The sequence below is a fragment of the Dunckerocampus dactyliophorus genome, chromosome 21, assembly GCF_027744805.1.
Source record: "Dunckerocampus dactyliophorus isolate RoL2022-P2 chromosome 21, RoL_Ddac_1.1, whole genome shotgun sequence".
NCBI lineage: Eukaryota > Metazoa > Chordata > Actinopteri > Syngnathiformes > Syngnathidae > Dunckerocampus > Dunckerocampus dactyliophorus.
The window spans coordinates 528,240-541,352 of NC_072839.1; the positions used below are offsets into that span (position 1 = coordinate 528,240).

Below are 13,113 nucleotides of genomic sequence, written 5' to 3' on the forward strand. Positions count from 1 at the left end.
CGCTGTAGCCTTTGTCATGAAGCTAACAGGTATGTTTTGGTGGGAACCCACGCAGCTGAGATGTGAGATGTTTTTCTAGCAGGTCTTTTGCTTAATCAGCGTGGCTTTATCACGGCTGCAATTACAGCGACGACTGGCTTTTTCCTTCCCTGACTGCCTTAATAATCACTCATTACAGCGCCTTTCACTTCCTAAGCAGTCAATTAACATTAGTGGCTTTCTGGGAATCACTAAATGGGCTCACGATGCGGTGGCCACATTTTTACCTGCAATCTGTCCCCCCACACACACACACACACACACACACACACACACACGCGCGCGCGCGCACACACACACACACACACACACAGCCAAAACCAAAATGGTTCAGCCTGAAATATTAATTTAGCCAGAAAGCGACACCGTGAATCAGAGACATCTTCTAATCTCATGCAAGAAAAGGCAGCCATCTGGCTCGGCTGTGTGAATTTAAAGAGTGAAGAGAGCGAGGACACCTCCACTCTCCTTCTCCTCCCACCCTCGCTAAACGCAGCTATTAAACTCATGTGATCATCTGCATAAAACTGCCACGGGATGGGCGACATCATCATTATATGAGAGCCGTTCAGGACCCTCAATTAAATCCAGCTGTCAAATCAAATATTAGCACAGGGGCATCAGCGGGCATCAACGGGCATCAACTCACCACCTTGCTTAAGAAAACAAAACTGGGTGATTATCAGCACGTGGCAACAATGCCTGATATTCATGAACCTTTGGAGTCCAGCCTAGCATTGAAAGCTTTTATGTTTCACCTGAAAAACTCTTTTTCTTTTCCATCTAACAAAAACTTCCATCTACAATAACTGTGCAATTAACCCTGCAATAAAGCGTGCAATAAAGCTGTGGCTCGGTCAACATGTATACAGCACAGCTGTAAACAGTGCATGGAACTCCTTCATTTCATTACCTTGACTTTGCACTTGATCTGCTCTTGTGTGCTTTTGCTGCTGTACACCTGCAAATTCCCTTGTGGGACTAATAAAGGCATACCTTACCTTACCTTACCTTACCTTACCTTACCTTACCTTATCTTATCTTATCTTATCTTGCTTCAGGTGGTTTTGTTATGATTTGCTATCATCTGTTGTAGCACCACCCCAAAGACGTGTCAGCCGGTGCTGTCAAAAAAGGCTCACCCAACAAAATGTAAAACTACCAAAGTCCAAAGCAGAGCAGAAGTGGAGACGACACCAACTCCACTAACCCCACGCCAGTGCTTGTTTTCTTTGGCTTTCAAAGCGTGATGACACAATGATGACATCACGGTGAAGGTCTGGTTTAACGCGAGCCTTTTTCACCTTTGAAGACTCGTACGCGGCTCCACGTCCGCGTTTGGGTGGTGATTAGAAAAGGAGGGTCTGTGCGGCAGCGTCATGGTGCTACGCTAACTATCACGCTACCGTGAGTTAAATGTTTATCATTAGCGCAAAGATCCCAACAATCCTCGGCGGTCAAGGCTAAACTAACCATCATCAAGTGCACGTCCTGACAGAAGAGGGGGGATAAAAAAGTAATAGGAGTGCAGAATGCTTGTTAGAGAGGACAAGAAGAGCATTGGGCAGGACCACTTGAAGAGTGAAGTGTGTGTGTGTGTCCTCTCACCCTCCACTCTGACCTTGATAAAGTGGCCCTTGGTGACCCACTGGCTTTAACGATGAACGCTGATGATTTATAGCACATAAAGCTCAGGCTGCACAGCAAAGACTGGATGATGATGGAAGGAGGAGGGGGTCCCTTCTCCGTCACTATACACACACACACACACAGGTATATATAGCGTATTTATATCTATATAAATAGATCTATCTATATATATCTGACAGATATATATATATATATATAACAAAGTAATTGCTTTCACCCCTGTCAGTGACCTGGGTGTATTTAATCACACCATCTCCAGCCTTCCCCCACTGGATCAAATTGGTAAAATGAACAGAAGCTCTGCGAGAGGAGGCTACCCCCCCCCACCATTCATATGTCCTTTTATCAATAACTTCACACCATAGATGTCACTTGCTCGACATATGACAAATATTCCACACCAGGGGTGCCCACACTTATCCCAGCGAGGGCCGTGTACTGAAAAAATGAAAGGCTACGGGGGCCACTTTGACATCTAACAATTTGTAAAGCAAGCCGTGTAGATATGCTAACGATTTTCATGCATCGGCATGTTGGATGCAGAGACATGAGACTCGATGCAGGTAAATGTTTCTTTTTTTAACGCTAGCTGCCGTGCAGCAGGAGGGGTCCGACAACGAGGAGTAACAAACGCAGCAACGCTTCATGCGCCGACGCCAACTCACGCTACCGGCTGAACTGAATAACCCCAAAACACAAATTAGCAGCAAGTGCGAGACAACAGGGAAAAGGCAAAGCAAGCAAAAAATAGGACGGAGCAAAAATGGAGGCAATACCATAATAAGGGCATGAAGCAGGAAGTAAGGCATGAAACAGGAAGTAAGGCATGAAAGAGAGCATTCACCAAACTGTAATGCAGACTAACTCACAGAGCATGACGCCCATAACGGATAACTTTTAAAAATGGAGATGTAAGTGTAGTTAGTGCACACCTGGAGGTAAGAAGGACTGGAACTAATTTGTTGATTAGTCCTAATGAAATATGATGACATCACTACTATCAGGAGAACCAGAGTATAGAGGGGGAGGAGCCACCTGCTGTGGGCCAGCAAGGTGCACTGTATTCGGGCACACGCTCCGAGCGGCCGCTGTGACGCCACGGAGGTCTCTGCAAACCTTTTGCACTTTTCAAACGCAGCGGCACTCGTGTTTCAGGTGGCTGCTAAAGTTTTTTATGTGCTCGAAGTCCCCCCCCCCATCGCAGAGCATTTGGTAAAACTAGCATGCAAAACGTCTTCCTTGGAAAGTAATGTTTGTTTCCAAGCTCAGGGGAAGTTACGACAGGCCGTTAACATCACAGGCAGGAGAAAAAAGGAGCGCTCGATTTGCTCACCACACATTACAGGTAATCTCACCTCATCGGAGAGTTTTTCAATGATTTGTTGTTGGAGGTATTTTTAATGTTATCGGATTTATTGGTATGACATCATAATTCCTTCACATCAATCATTATTGGTCCAATAATGATTACGCACCCCCAATTATTATTGTTTTAAACGTTTTCTCCTCTGCTTGCTTTTCCATTTTTGCTGTTTTTGCTTTTCAGTAGGGGGGCACAATAAATATCAGACCGAGAATTATGGTTCATATTGTGATTCACTGGTTCCAAACCCAACTGTGATAAGTCCATTTCCACAAGTAGGATTTCTTATTCATAGATGGAATATTTTGGTACTTAGGGCATAGAAAACCTGTATAGCACCTTCTAAATACACTTTTTAACATCATTACAGCCCTCTAGACAGGAAATAACACCCCTACAGTATAGACACCTTTACACTCCTATTACCAATGCAGTAGACATAAAACGACATAAATAAGACATAATGTAGACTCATTCATGTTAGCATTGGGAGAGTTATTTGTAGTTGCTCTTTTTTGTACTTCCTATTCTGCACAGTACTTCCTGTTCTGTACAGTACTTCCTGGCTTTGAATGTGTCTTCTGAATGTCTTATATCTGTACTTTATTTCATTTAGCCATTTTTGCTTTGGAAAATGCTTCATTTCGGCAAAAAACACGTACAATTTTCTTAAATATGCAAATCACTGCAATTTGCTGTACAGCAGTGGTGTCAAACTGTGCGGCCCGCCGGGTCATGTCATGGGCCTGAGACTAAACATGGAAGACTAGCATAAATGCTACGTTTGTATTTGTATTTTTGATATGCTGAGATGTGAGATGTTGTGTTTTCTGGATGGGTTTAAAACATCCTCATGCTGCTGGTATTCTGGTTACGTCCTCATTAGGGTCACAGGTAAGCTGGAGCCTATCCCAGCTGCATGCAGTGAAATACAAATGACTTTTTTTTGGTTCACCCCGTCACTGTATCGAGATATTATCGTTATGGTGAGCCATGCACCGCGTATCGTATCGTATCCCAGCCCTACTCCCAATACCTCATGAGGCCCAGCCCCACCCAGACCCTACCTCCAGCGGCCCCCAGGGGGTGTATACAGCTTGTACCCGGTATGCATGCTGTCTGTGCAGTGAAAGCGATGGAGATCACAATGCAAGGTTGGCGTGTGAGGACTAACCTGGTGATTTTGTCGGTGCAGGACATGGTGATCAGCTGCTCTCCTTGCAAAACTCCGTCCCACGTCTGCACGGACCCCCGACACCTGACCGGTACCGTTCCCTCGCCCGACTCGATTTTGGTGCGCAGGTGGCAGCGGTGCTTCCGCATGAGGTGTCTGCTGCTGTGCACTGCAAACAGGACATGGAGACCAGTACCGCTTGGTTCCACATGACTCATTAATCATCATCTCCTGTTTTAATGGCCAAAATAACACCACTGCTTCCCTGCAGCAAAAACAATTCCATTCATGTCGATTCTTTTATTATTGTCTTTTATGACCTGCAGAAGAAATCCTGCTCAGCATAAACGAGGTTTCCCGAAAGGCACACAGGACAGCATGTAGTTCTACTGGGTCTGGTACAACAGCGCAATCAGACCAAGCTCTTCTGGCTTACCAGCGCCAACAAACTCAGTCTGGAATTTCAATGAAGGAGAACACCTTGACAGCCTGACCACAACGAGCACTGGAAATAAATACGTCATTGCGGCTCTAGCGGTTGAGGTCACAGGCAGCGACCCAGCCAGAAGGTCGTTAATAGGAATGAGCGGCGGAAGGCCAACTTACGGTCGCTGGTGATTTCGTAGGGTGAGTTGAGTCTGGCGTCCCCGCAGGGCGAGGTGCTGACGTACATGTGGAAGTGGACGCTGTCTCGTAGCCTGTAGCCGCGCTCCTTGTGCCGCACAAAAATAGACTCTTCCCAGTCTTCTGGCCTTTTACTTTGGTAGCAAACACACAAACATGTGAGTTGGATGGGGGGGGCAACAGGGCATCACTACGTATTCATTCATGCTACCATGCTTGGAGTATTTAGAGCTATACTGCACCGCCTCACGGGGGGGGGGGGGCTCCTTATTTAGCTGCATAACAGGCAAAATAGGAAATTTCATTTGCATGATGGAATGCGTTTCAACTTTATTCTCCTAAAAAACGCTGTCCCGTAGTATGAGCACTTTATCCCCCCCCATAATATTAAAAATGCATTTTTATAACTTTGGGACTTGCTTTTCTCCTAGTGTTATTTCCAGTGCGGCCCGAATGCATTTCATGCTGGTTTGACTTCAGCACACATGAAAGAGGCAGTCAAGGGAAGCTGTGCTGCTCCCACTGGGGGCACCTTTCTCTTTATTTCCATTAAATACGCCAGAAATATCAACATTAGTTAAATCTGCATTACGTCAGCATGATCCGTTCTTTTATTTCAATTCATTTTTATTTATGTATTTACTTATTTGTTTGTCATTTATTTATTATTTTATTAGTATGTATTATTATTTTACTGCATTACAGTGTTTCGGTATGATTCGTTATTTTCATTATTTCATACATTATTAATTATGTGTTCACATATGTATTTATAATTGTATTTATGTATGTATATATTTATATTTATTCATCTGTATTATTGTTTTACTTCATTATACTATCTTGCCATGATTTGTTAGTTTAGTTTAATGAATGAATTCATTTTTTAAAATATTTTATCTTATTTACAATAATAATAATAATAATAATAATAATAATAATTATTATTATTATTTTACCACAATACAGCATTTCAGCATGATTTAAATCATTGTATTAGTTTGTATGCATGTGTATATGATCTATGTATTAATATTTTATGGCATCACAATATTTTGGCATGATTTGTCCTTTGAAGTAATGCATGTATTCATTTATGAAGTCATCTGTGATTATTGTCTTGTTGTATTACGGTTGCCATACATGGATTTGCTGACGTTGTGACGTAATCGAACGTATTCAAGTTGTGTGAAAGTCCATTTAAAAAAAACACACGTGTGTATTGATAGAAAAAAAGACATACTGTAGCTTGAAATAATGTGTCATGTGTCTGCAATGTCCTTTCCCTGTGGGTAAATATGGCACTTGTGGCATTTTGTTTGGTCATTTCATCATGACTTATTTCCTCCATTAGCCTTTTTGCTCGAGCGTGCTTCCCCTATCGCTGCCATCCAGCACGCTGCTAAGACGGGAAAGTCAGTGCTGCGTATGCAAATATGACATTCTGCTGTCTACACTTCTCCCACTAATCTGATCAATCAACATTGCTATGAAGTTGGGGGGGCATAACGTAACGCGAGCGCGCATCGTCCCGACACGTCAGGACCGTCTCTTGGTGCTCCTGGTGTGCACAAGGGACCACAAGGCTGCCAAAGCACACTAAGTTGCACGACTCCAAAGGTCATCCAGACTCTCAGGCAGGTGGAAGAGTTGGCGTGTTTGTTAGCTGGCACGCACACGCTGTAAGGATTTATTAAGAAGTCGCCAGTGACGAAGCATGGAGCTTATTGTAGAGGAAAGATCTGTGGGAGTGGGAGGTCACGCCAAACAACATCTTTAATGCTATTAAGCCTTCATGTGATAAGTTTTCCTTGCTGCAGGCGTTCTGGAAAGTACCGCCATGTAAACACAGCAATTTGGCTTGGACATGTAAGGATTTTCATCATCTTTTACTTGGAAAAAAAGACTGTGCTGCAGGTAACCCCTGGAAACGTGCGACTTTGGATGTTTTCTGCCTGTGTGGCAAATCTTCTAAAGAAGCTCTTGGATGCTAAGTCTTTAGCCAAAGATTCACCAAGCACCAATCTGACACAATTAGCTAAATTACACACACATACGCACACACAAAAAGTATTTTCACTTGCCACCTCATAGTCTGCTTGCATCGGGGCCAAGTAGTGCAGTTACCCACCAGATCCAGCAGATGGAGCTTTGGTGAAAAAGCGTTTGCCGTATATGTCAGCTGACTAAGTAAGGCACACTGGCACCACCTGCAGGACTGAAGCGGAACAGCAGCGTCGAGCAGCATGTTTTTTATTGGCCCGTGGCACATTGCAGAAACGAAATGAAACAAAAAACCCAGCAGCAAAAATGGGAAAAACTGAGCAAAAAGGCAAATATTCCGTATTGTATGAGGCTATTCACGTGCACTGTGGCCCACCTGGGTCAGGTGTGAACGCTGAAAGCTTGCAGACGAGGCCACGTGTCTTACCTCAAGAAGAGCTCCAGCTGCGAGTAGAGGAAGCGTAGCAGAGCGCGGCGTACGATCACCTCCGCATGACAGTCATTGAGCACGTGTCCTTGGTCGCTCAGATTCTCTCCGCTGATGCACTTCGTGCCTGTAGACAGCGCCACCACCTGGGCGCAGTTCATGTCCAGACCTGTACGACACACAACACACTTGAAAAGGTACAGCAGGTCGTCCAGAAACGGGATGGTTGGCGTTCCGATCCTCACTCCCTCCACTCAGTCACTCGTCAAAATATATAGAAAAAATAAATCCACTAAAATGATGAATATTATATCTTTTATACACGCTATCAGCTATGTTGGTTGATGTTGACCAATTGGGTACAACATCTAATCTAGAAATGAGGACGTTTTGCAGCGTGACTTAAAATGACTTCTATTCAGAATAAAGTGAAAGACACTGAGAGTGTAAAGTAGTAAACAGGAACATGGGGAAAACTTGGGAGACAGTGGAACTTTTTAGGTCTTCTGGGTTGTGGAACGGCCGCACGGTGGCCGAGTGGTTAGCATGTTGGCCATCCATGTTGGATGGATGGAAGGGTTGCGGAACGTCAAATGTTTGTGCCGCCGGGTGTGAGACTACGTACTACGCTGGGTCTGCTGGATTGGACCCGTGTGGCGTGGCTCCACATTAGAGAAGTTCCATCCTGAATTTAACGTGGAGCAGCACACTGAAATCAACAAATGGTAAAACGGACATGGAATGACCGCAGCATAACTCTACGGTTCCTCCCTCCCTGGGTGAACCTGATCCACCTCATCATCCATCAGCTTTCCATCCTCTCTTCTGCCGACTGCATTCAGCCCTTCCTGGTGTGATTAATCATCATTTCCCTGCTTCCTGGGTCGCCTCTCCCTGCTTTGCCTGCTTGCCTGTCAGCCACTTTCCTCTCTGGTTCATCACACGGCTTCCTTGCAAGTCACTCCATTAGCCCGGCAGCCTACTTCCTCCACTTCCTCCCTCTCTTGACTTCCTACATCTCATGTCCACACCATGTGCGATGATGTTGGCTTTTTTGTAGTAAGGAGACCATGGATGAACCAGAACCTGATGGGATGGCCCACATTTTGCAGACATAAGCAGAACAGACCAAGGCGGGTTCCGCGGTCTCTTTCAGCAACACAAATTGAAGAAGTCATTAAAAGTCCTGAGAGATGACAGATGACGAAGCCGCCTTGTGTCATTCTTGCTTCTCCTTTGAGAACTTCAGACTTTCTCATTTGTGATTTCAGCTTAAAGCCGTGCGAGTGTGTGATGTGCAGACAAGGCGGGACGGCACGTGAACGGCCTCACATCGCTCCCCCTCGCCTCCCAAAGTCAGGCTCTGTCGGCTCCAAGCAGGTCCGCAGGCACGGCGGGGCCGCCGCACCAGCTTTTATCAGCTCGGACCCAGACGGCACCATGGAAGGTAGGAGTCCTGACACCTCCCCTGATGATGATGGACCGTAGGGAGGGTGGGTAACAATGTGTGTGTGTGTGTGTGAGGAAAACAGGAGAGGAAATGTGCTTGATGTGTTGAAAATGGTTAGCATCCTTAACTTGACAATTAGTAACAAATTTCACAGCTTCACCATCACGGCTTTTCAAAAACAGATTCATGAATAAATCATCACTGTTTTGAGGCTGAAGACGACCTGTTATTAGAAAAAAAGGCAAGTTGTACGTATTCTCAAACATAATGTCTAAATGAAGAACAACAGAAATATAAGGCATTCAGAAGACGCATTCAAAGACGCTGTGATGATATGTAGTATTCTACACCGGCCACTAGAGGCCAGTAATGTTACATTAATGCGCCACCACAGGAAGTACTGTACAAAACATGAAGTAAAAAAAGGAACTCTCCCAATTCTAACCTGTGTGAGTCTATTTTATGTCTTATTTATGTCTTATTGTCTCTTAATATGTTTACTATGTTGGGTAATAGCCATGTAAAAGTGTCTTTAAGGTTGTTATGTCGTGTCTAGATGGCGCTAATGATGTTCAAAAAAGAACAACAACAAGGAACTCTCCCACTACTAACACGTGTGAGTCTGTATTATGTCTTATTTTCTCTTATTATGACTACTATGTGGGGTACGAGGAGTGTGAAGGTGACTACAGGGGTGTTATTTCATGTCTAGAGGGCTCTAATAATGTTAACAAGTATATTTAGAAGGTGCTAAATGCTACATTTTCTATGCTCTATCTACCAAAATATTCCATGTATAAATAAGGAATCCCACTTGGAAGCTCAGTGACCACGGTGGGGTCTGGAACCAATGAACCTCCACACCCCAGGGATTACTGCATACCTCATTTGGTGCCAATAAATGAATCGTAGCGATGAATGAATGGTAACTACTAATTTAACAGCAAAACGAGGCACCAATATCTGCTTATCTGTTCAGTGTGGTTGCTAGCATTTAGGTGCAGTAATAATACTCATTCCTATTACATGCAGGCTAGAAAATGTCCAAAAAAGCCAGCTGCTCTACTGCACAAAATACACACAATATTTATAACCTGAATGCAGGCAGAAATCCTTTTATTCAAATATTTGCATTCCCAGTTAGCCTTCCTTCACAGCGATAAAGTCACTTCAAAAAGGTAACAGACTCTCCCAATTTCACTCTCCTGCTTTCCCTCGCCGTTCCACTTTGCAATTGTTTAGATCAATTTTGCAGTGGATAATTTCTGCAGCGCTACTCGCTAGCCTGCCATGAAATTGGCACCGAGTTTGCTGTTGGTTTGCAGAAGAGTGCGAGGGGGAGGCTGAGGGACAAAGGCAAGGTGGGGGGGAGGCAAAGAAAGAAAGAAAGAAAGAAAGAGAGACAAAGATAAAGTCCACCCAGAGGCAGGGTGCTGATTTTAAAGCAGGGATAATCAAACACAACAAGAAGGTGAGAAGCAACAAGGTAGAATGGAGTGAAAGGCCACACACGAACACAAACATGTAACACCACACACCCCAGCGTCAAAGACAACGCAATCAGCTGCTCGTCACATCCTGATACGTGCACGGCGCCGTCGCACACTTGGCAGTGCAACCTGGCGAGTAAGATCTACACGAGCTTACATTTCATCCATGCCGCCACCACATCCGCACCTTCGAAAGCGTGTTGGCGCTTAAATGGCACTGAAATGAAAGATGCTAACTATCACACGTTTCTCCATCACTGTCCACACTTCCTCATTGCCCACCAATCACAGTCCCGCCAGGTGCATTCACAAACGCCGTACTTCTGAACGTGGAATGTAGGAAATTCAATTTTTGACACATTTTGTTGTGGATTTGATTTCATATTGGTTACTTTCTTACTGAGTTATCATTTGCCAGATCGATCTCGTTGAAGTATTTCAATGACGGTTCTGTTCCGCTTGCATGTCACAACATTTGGTAACAATAAAAAATGATTGTTTTTGGACAAAATGTTATGTTTTCCTTTTTTAAAGGGATGGTTGGCATGTTTTGGCATGAAGTCGTATGACATCCCCATCAGCAGTGGAGTACATCAAGAGCCACTCACCCCCCCATTTGGGGGGTCCAGTTCTGGTTGGAGTTTGGTGTTGAAAAACGTAGTTCCAGGTAGTGGCTGGGGTTACACAGGTAAGGAGTTTGGCTTCTCAAAACAATATGCGTTCCAAAGAGTAATTCATACATTTGCATCAGAAAAATGCCTCCTCCAAAAAAATCAGACGTCACAAATAGCGACACAGGCGACAGTCTGTGCCCCATTCTTGTGTATGGGACGAAGACACTTCCGCTGTGGAACACACACGTACACAAGATGGCCGAAGATGCGAGTGTCTTCATCACATACACAAGAATGGAGAGGCGACAGTGCGCAGGGTCACGGCAGGCGACAAATATAACGCCGAGCCATTTGAGAGGTCTGATTTTTTGGAGTCGGCATTTTTCTGATGCAAATGTATGAATTACTCTTGGGAACGCATGTTGTTATGAGAAGCCAAGCTCTTTACTTGTGTAACCCCAGCGACGAGCTGGAACTACGTTCTTCATCACGGAAATCTGACCTGAACTGGACTTAGGGGACCAAGTGGGGGGTTGATGCACTCCACTGCTGATGGGGATGTCATACAACTTCATGTCAACAATCCCAACTATCCCTTTAAGGTTACGGTTAAGCCCCAGCACAGTTTCAAAAGTACCGATTTGGCGCTGGTATCGGGCACGGTTGTCCTTCGCAGTATCGTGGTTGGATTATGGCTCGAGGTTGACACCTGTGTTCTTTCATGTTGGCTGACGTTTAGTGACTGATGGAAAAAGCCAAGCGTTGGCAGGAATAGAAGGAGCACCCTGTTGATTGTTTATTAGCTTTAGCTAGCAACTGCTCTGAGCACATAAGGGCGTCTTTGTGAAATGCTATTCAAGCTCCCAAAATCTCTCCCTGGGCTGCAACGCAACGTGCGCATCGCTGCCTTTTTATTTCTTTTTCACTTTGAGAGTGTTTTGTTGACTTGTATGTTTTCAGCCAGCTTGAAAAGCAGATTAAGCGGTGGGGAGGAAGAAAAATCCCTGTTTGAAAATGGATCTGCAGGCTAAACACCATAACTTAACTGTCATTTGTAATCAACTTATTTCAAGGCCTTTGCTCTCATCTTCTTTCTTAAGTCCTATTAGCAGCGCTCCACCCTCCCTCGCTGCTTTGCCAAAGAGCAAACCTTCTGAAAGCATCAGCAGCAAAAGAAAAAACATCTGATTTCATGTGGACTTCATCAGACCGTGTCTGGGATGAAAATGTCCACACTTTACTCGGACTCTCTTCCTGAGACTCTCACCCTGATGGCGGGGCTAATCTCCATCGCATTGGATCTCAACCGCCTCAGCAGGACTCAGTCGCTACGCAGACGGGGGATTTGCTGTCTGTCTGCGCTTCAAAGATGGACCCTGATTAAGATTCTCCAGGCGCAAGACGAGGCATCAGACACATGGAAGGAGACAAAAAGATGGGGTGGGGGGTGGCAGCAGAGAACAGGACTCCCCAGTGTTCCTGTCAACTTGTGTGTCTGCCACCTCTCTGCAAATGCACAGCCAGTTTGTCTGGATCTTTGAAGATAACGTGTGCTATTAATAAACAAACAAGCAATTACTGGCAGGCAGAGGAGAGGAGAGTAGAGGAGAGAAGAGGGATTGGATTAGGACAGGATGAGCGCCGCTGCTCTTACTGAAGTCTAAACTGATGAGCTGCAGCTCTCCAAAGGCTGCGCAGATACCCATCCCTCCTCCGTGACCCCTGCAACCCCCCCGCCACCGCCTGCAGCCACCGGAGAAAGATAACACTCTGGGTGGATGGATGTGTATTATTACACATCATTTTTGAATGATATCCACTTTTTTATATGAAATAGTTTGCTTGGAGGCACATGGAACCTGTTTAAGTCCACCTTTAGATTGGCTGACGTAACCAAATACAGTAAAACATCCGAGTTTGTTTATCCTGAGAATAGAGTGGTCGGACACACTTTCCTGAATTTTCAATCCTTAGTGAAGTCATTGTCTGGAAGATGTCACTAAGCTCAGCACTGAACATCCGCCCATCCCATGAGAGAAGGAAGAAGCCTCCAACTTGGAAGTGCCTACTCTGTTATGCTGTTCTCGTGTCCCGCCCACGCAGGGGTGGTACCCTTTCCCTAAGTGGATCACTGGTGTGTGGCAACTGGCTTCAGCTTGTGTCAATGGAGGGTATGTGTGAGTGCTTTCTACATGTGCTAGGTTTGATGAGATTACCAAGTAAAATTCGAGTTTCATTCTACAGTACTTCTATTGCTTAATTCTAGGCAACTCGACAA

At 44.8% G+C, this 13,113-nt stretch overlaps 1 protein-coding gene across 2 annotated transcripts in view; it reads right to left on the bottom strand.

The window, feature by feature from the left end:
- The window catches only part of adarb2 (adenosine deaminase RNA specific B2 (inactive)), a 240,929-nt gene that overhangs the window by 12,046 nt on the left and 215,770 nt on the right, over window positions 1–13,113 (bottom strand). For both annotated transcript variants that reach the window (XM_054765976.1, XM_054765975.1), the window contains exons 5-7: window positions 7,282–7,450; window positions 4,833–4,984; window positions 4,227–4,395 (exon numbers count right to left, since the gene is read on the bottom strand). In XM_054765976.1, the coding sequence (XP_054621951.1) occupies window positions 4,227–4,395; window positions 4,833–4,984; window positions 7,282–7,450 (490 nt within the window). The remainder of the gene's footprint in view (window positions 1–4,226; window positions 4,396–4,832; window positions 4,985–7,281; window positions 7,451–13,113) is intronic.